The sequence below is a fragment of the Gigantopelta aegis genome, chromosome 5 (assembly GCF_016097555.1).
Source record: "Gigantopelta aegis isolate Gae_Host chromosome 5, Gae_host_genome, whole genome shotgun sequence".
In the NCBI taxonomy this organism is placed as follows: domain Eukaryota; kingdom Metazoa; phylum Mollusca; class Gastropoda; order Neomphalida; family Peltospiridae; genus Gigantopelta; species Gigantopelta aegis.
In genome coordinates, this window is record NC_054703.1 from 25,929,456 (window position 1) to 25,950,964 (window position 21,509).

A 21,509-nucleotide genomic window follows, 5' to 3' on the forward strand; every position below is an offset into this window, starting at 1 on the left:
GATTAAGTTGACCAATAGCCATCTTGTCAGCGTATCCAATTCCACATAACGCATGAAAAAAACGAGTACAGTGTGACGTCACGCACGTGCTGAAATTGACGACCAAAATCGATCTGGAATGCAAAACGGGTGGATCATGAAAGATGCGAATTGCACGTGAAACACTACCAGGCCTGGGTATAAAAGAAAACGCCAGACAGCAATGTTCAACTCATTTTACGAGTAGCGATACAACGATGCCACGACTTAACGCTGATTCCAGACATAGAGCTTTGGGGAATTTGGAGGCCGGAATGGATATGCCAGGCAGGTTGCACGTGCTTTCGGTGTCCATGTCTCGACAATCTACCGTCTCATAGACCGATTTCTACAGAACAACAACGTCGTCGACCGTCCACGTAGCGGCCGTCCCAGAGTGACGTCACAGCGCCAGGACCGTTACATCGTCCGAACTCACATGCGTGATCGGTTCGTACCAGCCACCACAACAGCCCGGCAGACAGTGGGAACCCACAACCGCCCCGTTTCCTACACCACGGTACGACGTCGTCTGATCGCCATCCATCTGAACTGTCGTCGACCGTACATTGGACAACGTCTCACACAGCGACACCGCCTTGCACGACACAACTGGGCTGTTCTGCATCGACAGTGGCGGAACCGACAGTGGCAGAACATCGTCTTCTCCGACGAAAGCCGCTACTGCTTTGATAGGGCCGACGGTCGTATGAGGGTGTGGAGGCGTCGAGGTGAGCGCTTCACAGATGCGTGTGTTATGGAGAGGGACCGTTGGGGAGGGCCTTCCGTCATGCTGTGGCGGGTGCCATATCCTGGGGACGTCGTGTACAACCTGTCATCTTCGACAACAACGGCCGAGGACGCGGCAGGGGCGTCACAGCACAGCGCTACATCGACGAAGTGCTCACGCCTGTGGTGGTGCCTTTTTTCGCGGGTCACCGTCAAATGGTTTACCAGCACGACAACGCCAGGCCACACACGGCACGGGCCACCCAGGCATTCCTGGCACAGCACAACATCATCACAATGGACTGGCCAGCTTTAAACCCGGATCTGAACCCCATCGAGCACTTGTGGGACGAGGTTCAGCGCATGATGAACCAACGCCCTGCTCCCGTGGTGACACAGCAGCAGCTCCGCCAGGCCGTCGTGGACACCTACAACAACGTGCCCAGGGCCTTCATCAGGAACCTCTTCCTCTCCATGGGTAGGAGGTGTGCGGCGGTCATGGCCAGCAATGGCGGACACACCCGCTATTAGTGGACATGTTTGAGTGGCATGTGACGCCATTGAAGAAGCGCCATGGCCTTGACATTTCAAATGACAATGCGACCTCGATTTTTAACATGTCAATAACATGAAATCTCTTCTTTACGAATTGTTTAAGTTTTTCATAGAAACGATTATTTTAAGAACTTTGGGACGTATTTCAATGAGTGCACTCAAAACCTCCAATCTACGTATTCGCGTTTCTTTTGGAGTTAAGTATATTTGACATCCAATAGCCGATGATTAATTAATCAATGTGCTCTAGTGGTGTCGTTAAACGAAACAAACTTTAACTTTTATTACATATTAACACAGCAGTACAACAGTAATTATCCAATAATATCAGGACTGCATTCAGCCAGACCGAGTAGCAAAACTTCCGCCTGACTCGTTTATGCGCGTCACGTCAAACCAAATGACCACGTCGGGAACCAGTCATATAGTTCGCGAAAGTTAGCGAAACGTTCGCTGTCTGAACGTAGGCCTGGACCATCTGCCCTTGAAACACCCAACTGCTTTTTTTACTTTACTCGAGTCACGCACATGCAATCAGTAAAACAGATTGGAAATAGTCCACCCAACCACCTATCGCTAGTTGTCTTTACTGTTGATATATTTACCGTAGTATCTCCATTCAACTTGATTACTACGGTCGTTAGAGTGTTTGCCAAAGGCGTTATGCCATCGTACTAATAAAAGTCTTTGCTATTAGTATTAACGATACTTTATAAAATGAAACAAGAAACAGATCCTGTCATTTAAAGGGACATTCCCGAGTTTGCAGCAATTTTAAAGATGTTATCGACTAACAGAGACTTTTTAACGATTGTAATAACATCAAATATATTTTTCTGCATAACATATTAGTGGCTGTATATTAAACGTATTTCTGATGGTTCTAATATTTATACTAGGTTAAATTTAATTTAATTTCCTAAAATATGTTGTTGTTTTTTCGTACGTACGAAATTATTTGAAGACAAACTCCAGTTTGGGCTTCTTACAAATATTAACGCGACCAGAAACACATTGAATATACAGACACTGATATTCTAAAGAAGTTAATATGTTTAATATGCAAGTTTAATCGTACAAACATCTTACAATGCAGCAAACTCAGGAATGTCCCTTTAAGAGAAGCTATCACTTCTCTGAGATTAGTTCAAGAAGAGTAATGGTTAACTCCCCTTAGCATGTGTGTTGAGTGCGTCGTTAAATAAAACCTTCCCCATAGCATGTGAATTAAAAAAAAAAAAAATAGTGTTACAAAAGGACTAAATATTATTGCTCAATATGATAATATTATAAATGGCTCCCCATTGTCTAAGTTAGGGGAGCAAATAATTATTCCAGTCTCCCCTCAGTATTTTTATGGTCATATGGTAGTTGGTATTCTAGAGTCTATTCTAGATGTACAACAAGGTTTCTTTTACAGTCATTTTTCAAGAAACACAACACTAGATATACACATATGTATTGTTTTTCAGCATGCCCTCCACCAGTTTGTCCAAAGTGCAACTACGATATCATGTTCTTCAGAGATAATACAGGGTGTATCAGCTGCCAGTGCAAACGTAAGTTATACCTCTCAACTAGGCAGATTGTGTATGAAATGTATTACACGAGTAGACGTGGTGTATTGAATGTATTACACAAATGAGCGTGATGTATGAAATTTATTACAGAAGTGGTTATGGTATATGGAATGTATTACACAAGTGGATGTGATATATAAAATGTATTACACGTCACCATATGGTTTATAGAATGTATTACTTGAGTAAGTCTGGTGTATTAAATGTATTACACGAGTGATTGAGATTCAGCAAGTTATAAGTATGAACATTATTACACACCAGGGTGCTGGAGGTGTCGTTAAATAAAAAGGGTACCTTTGTGTCGGCAATCTTTCATGATATCTATATTACTCAATTGTACTAGTGATGAAGAAGTTATTCACCAAATGACGATTTCAGAAACTGAAAAAATATGTCTTCAAGGTAATTCCTTGATCTTTTCCTTTGGTTTAGCCTGCCCGGGACCTGTCTGCCCACAGCATTGCTCGCTGGGAGTGACACACGTACAGCTGAAGAATGGATGCACCAAATGTGAATGCAAAAGTAAGTATTGGAGGTTCCACTGTACTATATTAATTCCTACTGACGATAATGTTAACGTTTATTCAAACTGATATAAGCAGCGTATCAACACACACAGGTAGTACACCAGTAAAAGTGTGGCACCTCACATTTAATCTACCTGCAAGAAAATAGCGGGTCAAATATCATTTAAAGGTTTAAATTATAAAGTTTTCACTCTCTTCTCTCTCTCTCTCTCTCTCTCTCTCTCTCTCTCTCTCTCTCTCTCTCTCTCTCTCTCTCTCTCTCTCTCTCTCTCTCTCTCTGTCTCTCTCTCTGTCCTCTCTCTGTCTGTCTCTCTGTCTCTCTCTGTCTCTCTCTGTCTGTCCCTCTCTCTCTCTCTCTCTGTCTGACTCTCTCTCTCCCTCTCTCTCTCTCTCTCTGAGTCTCCTCCCTCTCTCTCTCTCTCTCTGTGACTCTCTCTCTCTCTCTCTGACACTCTCTCTCTCTCTCTCTCTGACACTCTCTCTGTATTTCTCTTTCTCTCTATGTCTGTCTCTCTCTGTCTCTCTCTCTCTCTCTCTCTCTCTCTCTCCCACTCTATCTCTGTCTCTCTCGCCTGATCTCTCTCTCTCTCTTTCTCCCTCTCTCTCTCTCTGTCTCTCTCTCTCTCTCTCTCTCTCTCTCTCTCCCTCTCTCCTCTCCTCTCTCTCTCCTCTCTCTCCTCTCTCTCTCCCTCCCTCCTCTCTCCTCTCCTCTCCTCCTCTCTCTCTCTCTGTCTCTCCTCTCTCTCTCTCCCTCTCCCCCTCTCTCTCTCTCTCTCTCTCTCTCTCTCTCTCTCAAATATGATATTTGTAGCGCTGACAAATATGTTCCTTTGCTTTCCTTTCTTGCTCTATCCACTTTTATTGTGAGGATAGAGGAGTCTGTTAAAATGTCCTACATATTGCGTCCAAGACCTTTTGTTCGATCACTTTTGTGTTCCCTCTTGACATACATGTAAACTTAGATGTGTGGCTTGCTTATGTTTTCAGCGTGCCCACAAACGATATGTCCTAAAAATTGCATCTACGGAAAGTTTTATACCAAGAACCAACACAATTGCCTGGAATGTTCATGCAAGCGTGAGTAGTTTTACATTTTCATGACACTTTAAAAATTATTTTGCCACGTAATATTGACAGATAAATATAAACAATTTGTTATAATTTTATATAGTATGGTCTAATTATGAAATTAGATTTTATTAAAGGGACATTCCTGAGTTTTCTGCATTGTAAGATGTTTTCGACTAATAAAATATTTCTACAATTAAACTTACATATTAAATATATTTTCTTATTTAGAATATCAGTGTCTTAATATTTGTGAGAAGTCCAAATTGGATTTTGTCTTCAATTAACAGTTTATTTTAGGAAATAAAATGAAATTTAACCTAGTACAAATATTAGAACGATCAGAAACACATTTAATATACAACCACTAATACTTTTATGCAAAACAATATATTTAATATGTAATTACAATCGTTAAAAAGTCTCTGTTAGTCGATAACATCTTAAAAATTGCAGCAAACTCAGGAATGTCCCTTTAACAGTTTAAAAAAAATTATATACTGTATTTTTGATTTTATATACATGTACATATCGGATTTTTTTATATGAATGATACTTCGTATTTTATGTTTTAAGTGTCTCATAAACCTATGTAGGCTGGGTGACAATACGTGATTGTATATAGTATGAATATTTTATGTGTATTGTCATGTAACACTCTAATAAACAAAAATGAACAATATATTGTGAAAAGCTTGCAGCTTCTATAGCAACTAAAGTGGCGTCAGAAATGTGCTATAACAGTTTTCAATGTATTATTGTAGTCCATGCCATAAAGATAGAGGTGGAAAATACTAGATTTATGTAACTGTTTATTGTAGACCACATGGGTAATAAATATAATATATGGGAGATTGCCGCTTTAAAGGGACACACCCTAGTTACTTAGCTTAGTAACTTGTTTAACGTGTCCATATACCACTAGGGTTTCGAATATGTCTATCCCGAGTCCGGCCTCCGATAGGATCGGGGGTCTGACTCGGGACAGGGATAACCTAACAAATAGGGGAAATTTTGAAAATTAACGCCAAAAGTATAAAAAGGGGACAAAATAGGGGTTAAAAAGATTTGGCTGCGCCCTTAAAAAAAATATCAACATTCCTATCCTATATAAATTATTAATATAATATATTTTCGGCGCAACCCTAGTTACGGCTAGTTGTTAACCATTGCGGCGTTGTTTTTCGCTATTAAACCCATTTTTTTCACAAATAAAATTGCACTTTACTTACATTTTATTATTTAGAATACACATTTCCATTCACCTGAAGTGCTTTTTGGTAATCCTGATGTTTGTAAAACCACGAAATGCATTCTTTGTATTTCTTAACAACAGTCGTGCTGTCGAGAAAAAAACATTAAGCAAGCGAGGTCCAATCTATTTTTAGAGCGAATCTTCCTGTGTAAACGTCACAGACGTTGGTATACCACGTGACCGTTATCATTTTGGTTCGGTTTGCTTTCTCGTGCACGGTTCGCGCAATCAACATCCGATTTGTTGTCGTTTGCTTGTTGTTCATTTGTGAGATTTTTCTTCACAGTTCGTGAACATTGTCAGTAACAATAAAGTCCAGACAAGTAAGTGTCTCAATACAAAACGTTACAAACCCTTAACTCTTACGATATCTGGAGAGGGGATACAACCAGGACAGAACAGTTGGAACATGTCCAGGAGAGGTGAAAAGAACGCACCCCAAGTCTGTACGCACTCTGTGAAATTTGTCGTGACGTAGGCATTGTTGTGCTTCGAGCGACATCTACCGGTGACATCAGAATACTAACTTTCAAAATTATTTCAAGCAATTGAGACATGGGGATTCCCATGGTATTTATCGATATAAAACCTGCTTTTTCACTACATTTGATAAAAACGTGATCTAAGTGTGTTACAGATTTGTAGATTAACCAAATTATAATTTATTTTCGCTGGATGGAACTAGGGTGAGCGGCTTTAATGAGTGAGTATTTTTAACATGTCCATATACCACTAAGGTTTCACGCTTTAATGGGCAGGTTTTTTCTTTTATTTATTTAGCTTGCGCCACGCCAAGATGCCCGGCCGCGTGCCGTTACGGAGTGGAATATGTCCAAGACAAATACAGATGCACGTTCTGTCGATGTAAAAACTGTAAGTATTGGGTGCATGTTACCAAAACAAATCCCATTGTTGACAATGTGAAAGTTGTGCTGAGCTTTTTATTGTCATAAAGTATCTGGAAGTTCAAATCAAATGAATTTACTGGTCGGATACCATAATAGTTTATGACAACAGATTCTGTCACACAACTCACTAATGACAGATGTGGTAATATTTTAAAGCTTTATTTAAAGGGGCATTCCTGATTTTACTGCATTGTAAGATGTTTCCGATTAATAAAATATTTCTACGATTAAACTTACATATTAAATATATTTTCTTGTTTAGAGTATCAGTGTCTGTATATTCAATGAGTTTCTGGTCATTTTAATATTTGTAAGAAGCCCAAACTGGATTTTGTCTTCAAATAATTTCGTACGTACGAAAAAATTATATTTTAGAAAATAAAATGAAATTTAATCTAGTACAAATATTAGAACGATCAGAAACATGTTTAATATACAGCCACTAATATTTACAATCGTTAAAAAGTCTCTGTTAGTCAATAATATCTTAAAATTTGCAGCGAACTCAGGAATGTCCCTTTAAAGTTAAGGCACATCAATGTTATGCGAGGTTCAGACTATCAACTGTCATGACTAAGGTGGCCAACTCGATGGTTGCATTGTACTTTCCGCAACTCCTGACTTACGATGGGTGTGCACATATTAACAACTAATTGGTCGTAGGAGTTACATACAATGAGAACCGAGTTGTTAGGTTAGGTTAGGTAATTTTATCAATATGCCTCTATCCAAAAATAGCCGATGATTAAAAAAAAAATCGATGTGCTCCAGTGGTGTCGTTAATCAAAACAAACCATCCAAAAATGGTTCGGGCATGTCTAGCCCATGGTTTCTGGCAAGGCCAGTGGCTGAGTCTCGGACAGAGGACTCATGTTGTAAGAGTGCCCAGAATAGCCATTGGACAGTTGTAGTAGTCGAGAGATTGGCGAGTTGGCTAACTCTGTTGTTGACAGTTGGTAGTCTGGTACTAGCATTAGACCTTCTGATATTTTATTGGTATAGTACTACCTATACAGCTGGTGTGTTAAACATCCATCCATAAGTGTGAATTGTTTAAAATTAATACTATTTCAGTGTAAAATTTTAAAAATTTAATATTATTTTAAATCTGAAATGTTTAGAAAGAATACTATTTTAGTCTGAAATGTTTAAGATTAATATTTAGGTCTGGACTTTTTAAAGTTAATGTTATCTCAGTCTGAAATGTTTTAAATCAATAATATTCAGTATGAAATGTTTTAAATCAATACTGTATCAGTCTGAAATGTTTAAGATCAATACTGTATCAGTCTGAAATGTTTTAAATCAATACTGTATCAGTCTGAAATGTTTAAGATCAATACTTCAGTCCTAAACTACTTAAGAGTAATACAGTTTTGTCTGAAATGTTTAAAATCAATATTTCAGTCGAAACAGTCCTAAATTACTATTTAAGTTTGAAATGTTTTAAATCAATACATTTTTGTTTGAAATGTTTAAGATCAATATTGCAGTGTAAAATGATTAAGAGTAATACAGTTTTGTCTGAAATGTTTAATATGGATGCCATTTCAGTTGTGTGTCCTCCAGTACCTTCCTACTGTTCTCGCTGCCGTTTCGAGGCCTACTACTACAAAGACAACCTAGGCTGCACCAAGTGTCGGTGCAACTTCCCCGAAGGTGAGATTTAAAAATACAAACATTTTTATCCTACTTCCTCCCTTTTCTTCCTCTCCTTTGAATTCCATGTCATTTCTTCCCGATCTGGCAACTCCTCCTATCTTTCAACTTCTTTCACTGTCCACCTCCACATCCCAGTCCATTGTGTCTCCAACCGCGACAGGTGCTTGTCTTTTGTGGCTATCCATGCGTGCGTGTGTGTGTGTATGTGCGTATGTGTGTGTGTGTGTGTCTGTGTGTGTGCGTGCGTGCGTGCGTGCGTGCGTGTGTGTGTTAGAGAGAGACAGAGGGATCTATAGACTCGTCTCAGTTACAAACCGGGGGGGGGGGGGGGGGGGCACGGGGGCAATGGAATCCCTAATCGAATCTTTTTTCTTTCTTTTTTTTACTGTATTAAATTTTATAAAATGAAACATACATACATACATAGTGTGGGTTGACTCCCCCCCCCCCCCCCCGCCAACAGTGGGTTGCGCCCCCTCCCAACTCCCCCAATATATAATCCTGGGTACGCCAGTGACTCGTTTGCAATAATAACTCATGTTTTCGTTTTGTCTTCCAGCCGTATGCCCGCCGATGCCTCCATGCCGAATTTTCTGTTCCGCAGGATTTGGCGTAGACTACCGAGGCTGTCCCGTCTGCTCGTGTCACCAAGGTAGCGAGTGTAGCCGTTTCTGCGTTAACCGGAAATCACGAGCAGTAGAGTGTTGCCTAGACATCTAACGTTTTCACTCGACATACTTCGGCCGATTTCGTCCTTTTCCGTATCGCGCCTCGGATGTATGAAGCAGAGCTGTGGATCGCTGCCTAAAACGTTCTGTGCTAAGGTCAGACTACCAACTGTCACGACGCAGTTGGCCATGTTGACGGTGGCATTGTAAATTGTCTCCACTACCAACTTACGATGGGTGCGCCCAGGGCCCAGATTTTCGAAGCTATCTTAGTGCTACGATAAAGTAAAAACGCCGTAACGTATGGCATGCGTCGTTGTAACGTTATAGCTTACGACGATTTTACGATATTGTAGCGCTAAGATAGCCTAAAATCAGATTTACAACTAATCAGTCGTAGCTGTAGAAAGATGTATATGACAAGAATCTAGTTCAGACTAGCAAATGGGCAGAGATATCGGCGAGTTGGCCAACTTCATCGTGACAGTCGGTAGTCTGACCCTAGTTTGTAACAACTAATCGTTCGTAGAAGTTGTCTACGACGAGAATCGAGTTGTAAGAACGGTCAGACTAGTAACTGGGCAGTTGTAGAAGTGACAGCAGAAAGTTGGCCAACTTTGTCATGGCAATTGGTAGTCTGACTTTAGCATTACAACTAATCGTTCGTAGAAGCTGTATACGACGAGTGCTCAGACTAGCAACTGGGCAGTCGTAGAAGTCAATATATCGGCGAGTTGGCTAACTCCGTCGTGACAATTGGTAGTCTGACCCTAGCACCACGTAACGCTTGTCACACTCCCTTCCTCCCTATTTTCCCTAAATTATTACTTTCTGCTTGTATATTTCTTTGGTTTCTTTGGCAAAAAATAATAGATAAAAGTAATTTTTCAAGGAACAAAATGCATGCCATGATTGGCTGCGTTTTACCTTATGATAACACATTAAATTGTTTTTAAAACGATACCTATCGCTTCATAAACACCCCCTCCATCCCCTATATCATTTTGAAGAGAATCCCCAGGGCCTGCTAAGTGTATTCGAAATTGGGGGAGGGCGGCACTGTTTTTGTTGGTACAAATTGAAGGTGATGGGGCCACTGTCAGTCCGATGCCATCTACCCATTTGAGAGCCATTGAATAAATTAATTTTTCGTGGTGCCATTGTGTTGGGGGTGGGGACGTAGACCAGTGGTAAAGCGTTCGCTTGATGCGCGGTCGGTCTGGGATCGATCCCCGTCGGTGGACCCATTGGGCTATTTCTTGTTCCAGCCAGTGCTCCACAACTGGTGTAACAAAGGCCCTGGTATGTACTATCCTGCCTGTGGGGTGGTGCATATAAAAGATCCCTTACTACTAATCGAAAAGAATAGCCCATGAAGTGGCGACAGCGGGTTTCCTCTCTCAATATCTGTGTGGTCTTTAACCATATGTCTGACGCCATATAACCGTAAAGAAAATGTGTTGAGTGCGTCGTTAAATAAAACATTTCCTTCCTTCCTTCCTTCCTTCCTTCCTTCCTTCCTTCCTTCCTTCCATTGTGTTGTTGTGTGAATTTTTATCCTCCAGTGCGCCCTCTCCCAAAGTCGTTCCTACGAGCTGCTAAGTGTTTTCGCGAAACACAAAAACTCATTTAAACACAAATTTAGATCCGCTTTGGCTCAATACGGAGAAGTGATCATGTCTAGCTGACTGTTTGATTCGTGAAATTACCAAGGTTTGATTCGGGAAAATCGGCCGGGGAGACCCGAGTGCTAAAAAATCTTATAATGGCATATTTGAAGCGTATACTTTTCAGGTTTTCACACACTCAGGTTTTAAAAATGCACAGTCCTTGGATCCTCCATATCCGGTTATCCCACAGACTTTTATTATTCCCCTTATTTCTCTATCTTGCCTTATTCCACCATTTATTTTTTCTTGCTTATTGTACAATGTTAACACGATATTAAACTGTAAAACAGTATGGCATTTACAGGTTTTTTGCTTACCTTAATATAACCATATCAAGGTTGGGCTTACCTGGGATCTCAACATACATAATATAACATAGAAATGGAATTCCGAATATGAAAAGGTGGTTTGTTTTTGTTTTCTTTTTTGTTTGTTTGTTTGTTTGTTGTTGTTGTTGTTTTGTTGTTGTTGTTGTTGTTTTTGTTTGTGTTTGTTTTTGTTTTTTTTGGGGTTGTTGTTTTTTTGGGGGGGGGGGGGGGGGGTTGTATGTGTAAGGCATGCATATTGAGGGTAATTTATATACGTTAATAGCAATGAACATGCAGGCACAGTGGAAGCAAGTAGACATTTGGGCGGGGGGGGGGGGGGGGGGGTGAAGCTGAGATCGAGGGTGCAAAGCAAAGCTTGAAAGGGGTTCCGTAGTATGCTCCCCGGTAAAATTGTGAAAACCAAAGTTAGTGTCCATTTTCACGGGCTGAAACTAGGGTCTTCACTTTTAATAATAGGAGACTCGTGGATTTGTCATACACCTTTCCCTGCCTGGGGCAACATGCCCTGAAAAGGACCACCCTTGGTATCCATCCCATAAGAGGATATTGTCTTTAACAAATATACCTATTTCTCGTTCTAGCCAGTACACCACGACTGGCATATCAATGGTTGTGGTATGTGCTGTCCTGTCTGTGGGATGGTGCATATGAAAGATCCCTTGCTACTAATGGAAACCTGTGTGCGGGTGTCCTCTCTAAGACAATATGTCAAAAGTACCAAATGTTTGACATCCAATATTCGATGATTAATAAATCAATGTGCTCCAGTGGTTTCGTTAAACAAAAGAAACTTTTTAAAATTAAACAAACTTACCTAAACCTGGCTGGAGTAAACCCATCCACTGGGGGATGGGGGGGGAGGGGGAGGGGGATCAAGGATCAAGGGGGCATGTGCCCTCCCTCCACTTTGTAGCTGCAGCGATGGTTTTTATATATTTATACATGTACACACATACACACATACATACACGCACACACATACATACACGCACACATACACACATACATACATACACGCACACATACACATATACACATATTACACACACACATACACACAAAACACATACACACACATACATATACTACACACATATACTACACACATACACACACACATATACATATACCATACGCACACATGCATACACACACATACATACACACACATACACACATACACATACTACACATACACACATACACATACATACACACATGCACACACACACACATGCACACACATGCACATGCTACACACACACACACACACATACACACACACACACACACACACACACACTTTTTGGCACCTTCCTACGCCCATGCCAATTACCACAAAAATTATATTTGCATGGGTTGGGATTACCACAGAAGAGTCATCAATGCTACGAGCTATCCATTATCAACTTTGGTCTAATATAATTGCCATTACAAAACTGTAGGTCATAAAATAATTAGTCAAACAGCAGACTACTTGTTCAGTACATATTTCCGGTCAATCAAATGGCCAAATATGCCTTTCTTTTCACTTCATCACGATCCTCGTGGTATGTGCTGTCATGTCTTTGGGGGAAAGAGCAAATAAAAGATTCCTAACGGTTTTTGGCAGAATGTAGACGGTTTCCTATGAAGACTGTGTGTCAAAATTACCAAATTCAATAACCGATTATTAATACATCAGTATGCTCCAGTGGTATCGTTGAACAAATCAAAACTTTACGATCGATCATAGTTTTATGCAAGGGAGGTAACTCAGTTGCATACTTATGACTTAAGGGGCGAGACGTAGCTCAGTGGTACAAGGCTCCCCTGATGCGCGATCGATCTAGGATCGATTCCCGTCGGTGGGTCCATTGGGATATTTCTCGTTCCAGCCAGTGCTCCACAACTGGCGTAACAAAGGCTCTTGCTACTAATCGAAAAGAGTAGCCTATGAAGTGGCGACAGCGGGTTTCCTTTCTCAATATCTGTGTGGTCCTTAACCATATGTCAGACGCCATATAACCGTAAATAAAATGTGTAGAATGCGTCGTTAAATAAAACATTTCCTTCCTTCCTTCTTAATCCATATAAATAAAGATAAATTAAAAAAGACTATAAACTACCCCCCCCCCCCCCCCCCCCCCCCCCACACACACACACACACACTCCAGATATCGTTCCTCCGGGCCTGCAATATTTTGGATTTTGCATTTTGGCACAAATGTGTTTAATGGAAATAGTGGGTCACTTTGTGGGTGCATATAAAATATCCCTTGCTACTAATGGAAAAAAAAAAAACTGTAGCGGGTTTCCTCCCTAAGTCTATATGTCAGAATTACCGAATGTTTGACATCCAATAGCTGATGATTAATAAATCAATGTGTTCCAGTAGTGTCGTTAAACAAAACAAACTTTGACACCGCACAATCGTCTGAATATAAAGATTATACCTCGAATTACATGCCAAAAAAAGGATAAATCCAAATAATTTCATATGTACTACTATTTCATAAATTTAATTTTATTGAAAAATTCAATAAGTGTGACTGACAGGCAACAACGTGATGTGACATGTTGATTTTGAATTGCATTTCTATATTGATAAAGTTTGATTTGTTTAACGACACCACTAGAGCACATTGATTTATGAATCATCGGCTATTGGATGTCAAACATTTGCTAATTTCGACATATATTCTTAGATAGGAAACCCGCTACATTTTTTTTCTCCATTAGTAGTAAGGGATCTTTTATATGCACCATCCTACAGACAAGATAGCACGTACCACGGCTTTTGATATACGTGGTGCACTGACGGGAACAAGAAATAGTCCAACGGGTCCACCTACGGGAATCGATCCTAGACCGACCGCGCATCAAGCGAGCGCTTTACAATTGGCCCCTTCCATATTAGTAAAGGCCTGGCTGCTGTTTCAAGGGATCCGTGATGAGTTGTTATTTTTGGCATGCTTCCACGAGATAACTGTTCAGCACGCCTGTCGTGGACCCAACCTCTTATATCCAATTACGGTTCAAGCACGCTGTCCTGGGCACACACACCTCAGCTATCTGGCCTGTCTGTGCAGGACAATGGGTTAGTTGTTAGTTGTTAGAACTCGCTCTGGGTGGGAGCTGGTACCAGGCTGCGAACCCAGTACCTAAAAGGCCTTTATGTCCGATGACTTAACCACAACACCACCTTGCTTTGGATGTGTAGCTTAAATTATCTTCTTGTTCTTGTCTAGTTATGTGTTCAATAACGCGCAGCTTAAATTATTTTCTTGTTCTTGTCTAGTTTTGTGTTCAATAACGCGCATCTTAAATTATTTTCTTGTTCTTGTCTAGTTACGTTTTCAAAAACGCGCAGCTTAAATTATCTTCTTGTTCTTGTCTAGTTACGTTTTCAATAACGCGCAGCTTAAATTATTTTCTTGTTCTTGTCTAGTTATTTGTTCAATAATGCGCAGCTTAAATTATTTCCGTGTTCTTGTCTAGTTATGTTCTCGATGGCGTGCATATTCACTTTAATATAGTAGTAACTGTTGCAGCATAACGGTTTAATTTTAGAGTAGCTGAAATTATTAGCATTGTTAAATGCTTGGCCCCAAATCGCTGGATATTGCCGGTGATACTGTGCGCTTTGTTTTTGGCACGCAGGTGGTGGTGACCAGCAGAAAAGATGATTGGCATAAATGGGATCCCTGGACACCCAAAAGGAAACCTTCTGCAGCCACATGTCGAAAACCAGAAATCTTTAATCAGTTTGGAACCGAAATAACTGAAGTTACATGTCAAATAAAGCGGCGTGGTTTGACTGAGATCCTTCGAAACCCATAAGGACATTAAACAGAGCCGTGTGACTTTTAAAAAAAAATCCTGAGATATAGATCTTACCAGTATGCAAGAACTGAAATAACCGGAGCTATAAAACATGTTCGAGATGGGATTTGACATTTATAGCGTGACCCCACAACGAGAATGAATTCTGATATAGCAAACCGGATCTGAAGACGGGTGGTTTACCATATGGGTTTCGTTGGCAGAAAGTTGTTGTGTCTGACATTAATCCCTATGAAGAAAAAAATCTGTTCTGTTAGCAAATTGGGTTTTGATGTTGAATTATTTATATAATATGTTTTATTTGCAATTTGTGTTTTTTGTTTTGTTTTGTTTTGTTTTGTTATTTTGTGAAAGACTACGAATTTTCGGGTAGGTGGATGGGGGGAGGGGTGTGTGTTGTGGCATGATAACCGGAATACGTCGTTGGAAGAGCGTTGTCTACCGACTAGAGCGGGATATAGCTCTTTGGAAGAGCGTTGTCTACTGAGTGGGGCGGGATGTAGCTCGTTGGAAGAGCGTTGTCCACCTACTGGGACGGTATGTAGCTCGTTGGAAGAGCGTTGTCTACCGACTGGGGTGGTAAGTAGCTCGTTGGAAGGGCGTTGTCTACCTACTGGGGTGGTATGTAGCTCGTTGGAAGGGCGTTGTCTACCTACTGGGGTGGTATGTAGCTCGTTGGAAGAGCGTTGTCTACTTACTGGGGTGGTATGTAGCTCGTCGGAAGAACGTTGTCTACCAACTGGGGTGGTATGTAGCTCATCGGAAGAACGTTGTCTACCGACTGGGGTGGTATGTAGCTCGTTGGAAGAGCGTTGTCTACCGACTGGAACGGTATGTAGCACGTTGTAAGAGCGTTGTCTACCGACTGGGGTGGTATGTAGCTCGTTGGAAGAGCGTTGTCTACCGACTAGAGCGGGATATAGCTCGTTGGAAGAGCGTTGTCTACCGACTGGGGTGGTATGTAGCTCGTTGGAAGAGCGTTGTCTACCGACTAGAGCGGGATATAGCTCGTTGGAAGAGCGTTGTCTACCGACTGTAGCGGGATATAGCTCGTTGGAAGAGCGTTGTCTACCGACTGGGGCGGTATGTAGCTCGTTGGAAGGGCGTTGTCTACCGACTGGGACGGTATGTACCTCGTTGGAAGGGCGTTGTCTACCGACTGGGACGGTATGTAGCACGTTGTAAGAGCATTGTCTACCGACTGGGGCTGGATGTAGCTCGTTGAAAGGGCGTTGTCTACCAACTGGGCGGTATGTAGTCGTTGTCTACCTACTGGGGTGGGATGTAGCTCGTTGTAAGAGCGTTGTCTACCGACTGGGGCGGTATGTAGCTCGTTGGAAGGGCGTTGTCTACCGACTGGGACGGTATGTAGCACGTTGTAAGAGCGTTGTCTACCGACTGGGGCGGTATGTAGCTCGTTGGAAGGGCGTTGTCTACCGACTGGGACGGTATGTAGCACCTTGTAAGAGCGTTGTCTACCGACTGGGGCGGGATGTAGCTCGTTGGAAGGGCGTTGTCTACCGACTGAGGCGGGATGTAGCTCGTTGAAAGGGCGTTGTCTACCGACTGAGGCGGTATGTAGCTCGTCGGAAGAACGTTGTCTATCAACTGGGGTGGTATGTAGCTCGTTGGAAGAGCGTTGTCTACCGACTGGGGTGGTATGTAGCTCGTTGGAAGAGCTTTGTCTACCGACTGAGGCGGGATGTAGCTCGTTGTAAGAGCGTTGTCTACCGACTGGGGCGGTATGTAGCTCGTTGAAAGAGCGTTGTCTACCTACTGGGGTGGGATGTAGCTCGTTGGAAGGGCGTTGTCTACCGACTGGGGTAGTATGTAGCTCGTTGGAAGAGCGTTGTCTACCGACTGGGGCGGTATGTAGCTCGTTGAAAGAGCGTTGTCTACCGACTGGGGTGGGATGTAGATTTGTAGCTCGTTGGAAGGGCGTTGTCTACCGACTGGGGCGGTATGTAGCTCGTTGGAAGGGCGTTGTCTACCGACTGGGGTGGTATGTAGCTCGTTGGAAGGGCGTTGTCTACCGACTGGGACGGTATGTAGCTCGTTGGAAGTGCGTTGTCTACCGACTGAGGCGGGATGTAGCTCGTTGAAAGGGCGTTGTCTACCAACTGGGGCGGTATGTAGCTCGTTAGAAGGGCGTTGTCTACCGACTGGGACGGTATGTAGCACGTTGTAAGAGTGTTGTCTACCGACTGGGGCGGTATGTAGCTCGTTGGAAGAGCGTTGTCTACCGACTGGGGTGGTATGTACCTCGTTGGAAGAGCGTTGTCTACCGACTGGGTCGGTATGTAGCACGTTGTAAGAGTGTTGTCTACCGACTGGGGCGGTATGTAGCTCGTTGGAAGAGCGTTGTCTACCGACTGGGACGGTATGTAGCACGTTGTAAGAGTGTTGTCTACCGACTGGGGCGGTATGTAGCTCGTTGGAAGAGCGTTGTCTACCGACTGGGGTGGTATGTACCTCGTTGGAAGAGCGTTGTCTACCGACTGAGGCGGTATGTAGCTCGTTGAAAGAGCGTTGTCTACCGACTGGGACGGTATGTAGCTCGTTGTAAGAGCGTTGTCTACCGACTGGGGCGGTATGTAGCTCGTTGTAAGAGCGTTGTCTACCGACTGGGGCGGTATGTAGCTCGTTGAAAGAGCGTTGTCTACCTACTGGGGTGGGATGTAGCTCGTTGGAAGGGCGTTGTCTACCGACTGGGGTAGTATGTAGCTCGTTGGAAGGGCGTTGTCTATCGACTGGGGTGGTATGTAGCTCGTTGGAAGAACGTTGTCTACCAACTGGGGTGGGATGTAGCTCGTAAGTGCGTTGTCTACCGACTGAGGCGGGATGTAGCTCGTTGAAAGGGCGCTGTCTACCAACTGGGGCGGTATGTAGCTCGTTAGAAGGGCGTTGTCTACCGACTGGGACGGTATGTAGCACGTTGTAAGAGTGTTGTCTACCGAATGGGGCGGTATGTAGCTCGTTGGAAGAGCGTTGTCTACCGACTGGGGTGGTATGTACCTCGTTGGAAAAGCGTTGTCTACCGACTGGGGCGGTATGTAGCTCGTTGGAAGAGCGTTGTCTACCGACTGGGACGGTATGTAGCACGTTGTAAGAGTGTTGTCTACCGACTGGGGCGGTATGTAGCTCGTTGGAAGAGCGTTGTCTACCGACTGGGGTGGTATGTACCTCGTTGGAAGAGCGTTGTCTACCGACTGGGACGGTATGTAGCACGTTGTAAGAGTGTTGTCTACCGACTGGGGCGGTATGTAGCTCGTTGGAAGAGCGTTGTCTACCGACTGGGGTGGTATGTACCTCGTTGGAAGAGCGTTGTCTACCGACTGGGACGGTATGTAGCTCGTTGTAAGAGCGTTGTCTACCGACTGGGGCGGTATGTAGCTCGTTGTAAGAGCGTTGTCTACCGACTGGGGCGGTATGTAGCTCGTTGAAAGAGCGTTGTCTACCTACTGGGGTGGGATGTAGCTCGTTGGAAGGGCGTTGTCTACCGACTGGGGTAGTATGTAGCTCGTTGGAAGGGCGTTGTCTATCGACTGGGGTGGTATGTAGCTCGTTGGAAGAACGTTGTCTACCAACTGGGGTGGGATGTAGCTCGTTGTAAGTGCGTTGTCTACCGACTGAGGCGGGATGTAGCTCGTTGAAAGGGCGCTGTCTACCAACTGGGGCGGTATGTAGCTCGTTAGAAGGGCGTTGTCTACCGACTGGGACGGTATGTAGCACGTTGTAAGAGTGTTGTCTACCGAATGGGGCGGTATGTAGCTCGTTGGAAGAGCGTTGTCTACCGACTGGGGTGGTATGTACCTCGTTGGAAGAGCGTTGTCTACCGACTGGGGCGGTATGTAGCTCGTTGGAAGAGCGTTGTCTACCGACTGGGACGGTATGTAGCACGTTGTAAGAGTGTTGTCTACCGACTGGGGCGGTATGTAGCTCGTTGGAAGAGCGTTGTCTACCGACTGGGGTGGTATGTACCTCGTTGGAAGAGCGTTGTCTACCGACTGGGACGGTATGTAGCACGTTGTAAGAGTGTTGTCTACCGACTGGGGCGGTATGTAGCTCGTTGGAAGAGCGTTGTCTACCGACTGGGGTGGTATGTAGCTCGTTGGAACAGCGTTGTCTACCAAGTAGTAGTAATAGTAGTAGTAGTCGCCGTAGTAGTAGTAGTCGCCGTAGTAGTAGTAGTAGTAGTAGTAGTAGTAGTAGTAGATGACATGGCGACAGTGGGTTTCCAAATATCAATATAATATATATATAATCCTCTTACAAAGTAATTAATTTTTGTGGCATTTGTAAACTTAATTAATGCTTGTAAAATGTAGTGAATTACTTTTCAGCACGTGGTTTTATTCCCCAGTGGGATAATGCACCCCAACCCCATGAACATATTTTATTTTGCAACCACTCTTTCTATTCACAGATTACGATGGATAAAACAAAGTCATACATATAGTAGCAGGATATGACTTTTGGTTTGTAATGTTGATTACAAAATCGCTCATTTGACCTCTAGGTCATCGTACAATGTGGCTGAAATAACAGAAATAATAGCTTTTCCCTTTAATTTTTATGGTCTGCACAATAAAGATAATAACTGTGTAGTTAATGACGTAGGATATCGGCTTTATCCCGTTCAGCCAGAATGAGAATTTCCCATTTATAATTCTTATCTTCACAGGATAAAGCCGATATTCTACGTCATTAACTAGTTATTTCTCTAGTTTTATACGGGTGCATACGCATGCTTTCTTGTGGAATGAGGTGGTGGGAAAGGGTGAGTATGATGGATAGTGCAAGAAAGGCAGATTCGTTTCGTAACCTCTTTCTGTTTCAGGAAAAGGGGCGCTTTGTTGCCCAGTAGTTAAACCTCTCGCCCGAGGCACGATGTGTGGTTTACAGTCGATACACCCACTCAGGTGCGGATCTAGGGGTTTTCTTCAGAGTAAATGCAATTATAACTGGGGCAGGGCGGGTCTAGGGGTTTTCTTCAGAGTAAATGCAATTATAACTGGGGCAGGGGCGGGTCTAGGGGTTTTCTTCAGAGTAAATGTAATCATAAATGGGGTACGGGCGGGTCTAGGGGTTTTCTTCAGAGTAAATGCAATTATAACTGGGGCAGGGGCGGGTCTAGGGGTTTTCTTCAGAGTAAATGCAATTATAACTGGGGCAGGGGCGGGTCTAGTTTTTTTCTTCAGAGTAAATGCAATTATAAATGGAGCAGGGGCGGATCTAGGGGTTTTCTTCAGAGTAAATGCAATTATAACTGGGGCAGGGCGGGGTCTTGGGGTTTTCTTCAGAGTAAATGAAATATAAATGGGGCTGGGGCGGATCTAGGGGTTTTCTTCAGAGTAAATGTAATCATAAATAGGGCAGGGGCGGGTCTAAAGGTTTTCTTCAGAGTAAAAGCAATTATAAATTTAGCAGGGGCGGATCTAAGGGACTTCTTCAGAATAAATGCAATTATAAATTTAGCAGGGGCGGATCTAGGGGTTTTTGTTAGAGTAAATGCAATTATAAACGGGGCAGGGCGGGATCTAGCTCCGTCGATACTGGAGGTGCTTCCTATATTCATATTTTTACCCCAACAAGTGCACTATGACTGGTATATCAAAGGCAGTGGTATGTGCTGCCCTGTGTTTGAAAAGGTGCATATAATGGATCCCTTGCTCCTAATGCAAAACTGCAGCGGGTTTCCTCTAAGACTACAAGTCAGAATTACCAAATCTTTGACATCCAATAATCGATGATTAATAAATCAATGTGCTCTAGTGGTGTCGTTAAACAAGCAAACTTTAAATTTATAAACTGAGCACGTAACGGATTTTCTTTGTATGTTTTTACTCCCCCCTCAACTATATAAATAAAGATAAATCTGGTTTGTCACCCCACTTCCCAATATATTGTTCCACGCACTTCAAATATCGTTCCTACGGGCTGCTCATAAACAGTGGCGTAAAGGGGGGGGGGGGGGGGGGGGGGTGTCACGGGGGCAATGCCCCCATCAGATCTTTTTTCTTTTTTTACTCTATTAAATTTGATAAAATCAAACCTACATACATAGTGTGGGTTGCCCCCGCCTTACAAAATCCTGGCTACGCCAGTGATCATAAACAATGGTGTTTACGCCCTCAATGTGGGTGCTCCCCTCCATAATATTGTAATTACCATAACATTTTAACACACCTAACACCCACAGAATAAAACCAGCTTGTCTAGGTGTCGTTAAACAACACATTCCTTTCCTTTATCTTCCCATTTCAGATGGAGTTCGAAGAGAATTCGAGGATAGAACGACCTCGTGAAAGCGGAGCCAAAGAAAGGCGTCTGCTCAATCAAACATCGGCGTAGTAATACATAAAACATGGCAGCCAATCATGATGCAACAAAGTGGTGCAGAAATAATTATAACCCAAAAACATATTTTATCGGCACAGTATTATTTTGAGTTTTCTGCCAAGATTATAAAAATGTTTCCGTCTAACAGTTTTTTTAAATCAATTAATATGCAATTCTCAGTGTTTATAGTGAGTGAATTGTCTTTTCTCCATTATCGTTTCTATTAGCCCAAGCTAAATTTGGGGGCATGACGTAGCCTAGTGGTAAAGCGCTCGCTTGATGCGCGGTCGGTTTAGGATCGATCCTCTTCGGTGGCCCCATTGGGCTATTTCTCGCTCCAGCCAGTGCTCCAAAACTGGTGTAACAAAGG

General features: G+C 42.9%; 1 protein-coding gene across 3 annotated transcripts in view; it reads left to right on the forward strand.

Moving 5' to 3' along the window:
- Window positions 1-21,303, forward strand: part of LOC121373518 (kielin/chordin-like protein) — a 94,750-nt gene extending 73,447 nt beyond the window's left edge. For 2 of the 3 annotated variants that reach the window (XM_041500191.1, XM_041500193.1), the window contains 7 exons: window positions 2,775-2,861; window positions 3,318-3,407; window positions 4,400-4,489; window positions 6,516-6,608; window positions 8,198-8,302; window positions 8,865-8,957; window positions 21,065-21,303. In XM_041500191.1, coding sequence (XP_041356125.1) covers window positions 2,775-2,861; window positions 3,318-3,407; window positions 4,400-4,489; window positions 6,516-6,608; window positions 8,198-8,302; window positions 8,865-8,957; window positions 21,065-21,105 — 599 coding nt within the window. In that variant the 3' untranslated portion in view covers window positions 21,106-21,303. Of the gene's footprint in view, window positions 1-2,774; window positions 2,862-3,317; window positions 3,408-4,399; window positions 4,490-6,515; window positions 6,609-8,197; window positions 8,303-8,864; window positions 8,958-14,614; window positions 15,105-21,064 lie in introns of those variants that run through there. The other variant, XM_041500192.1, reaches the window with a different exon arrangement.
- Window positions 21,304-21,509: the final 206 nt, after the last annotated feature.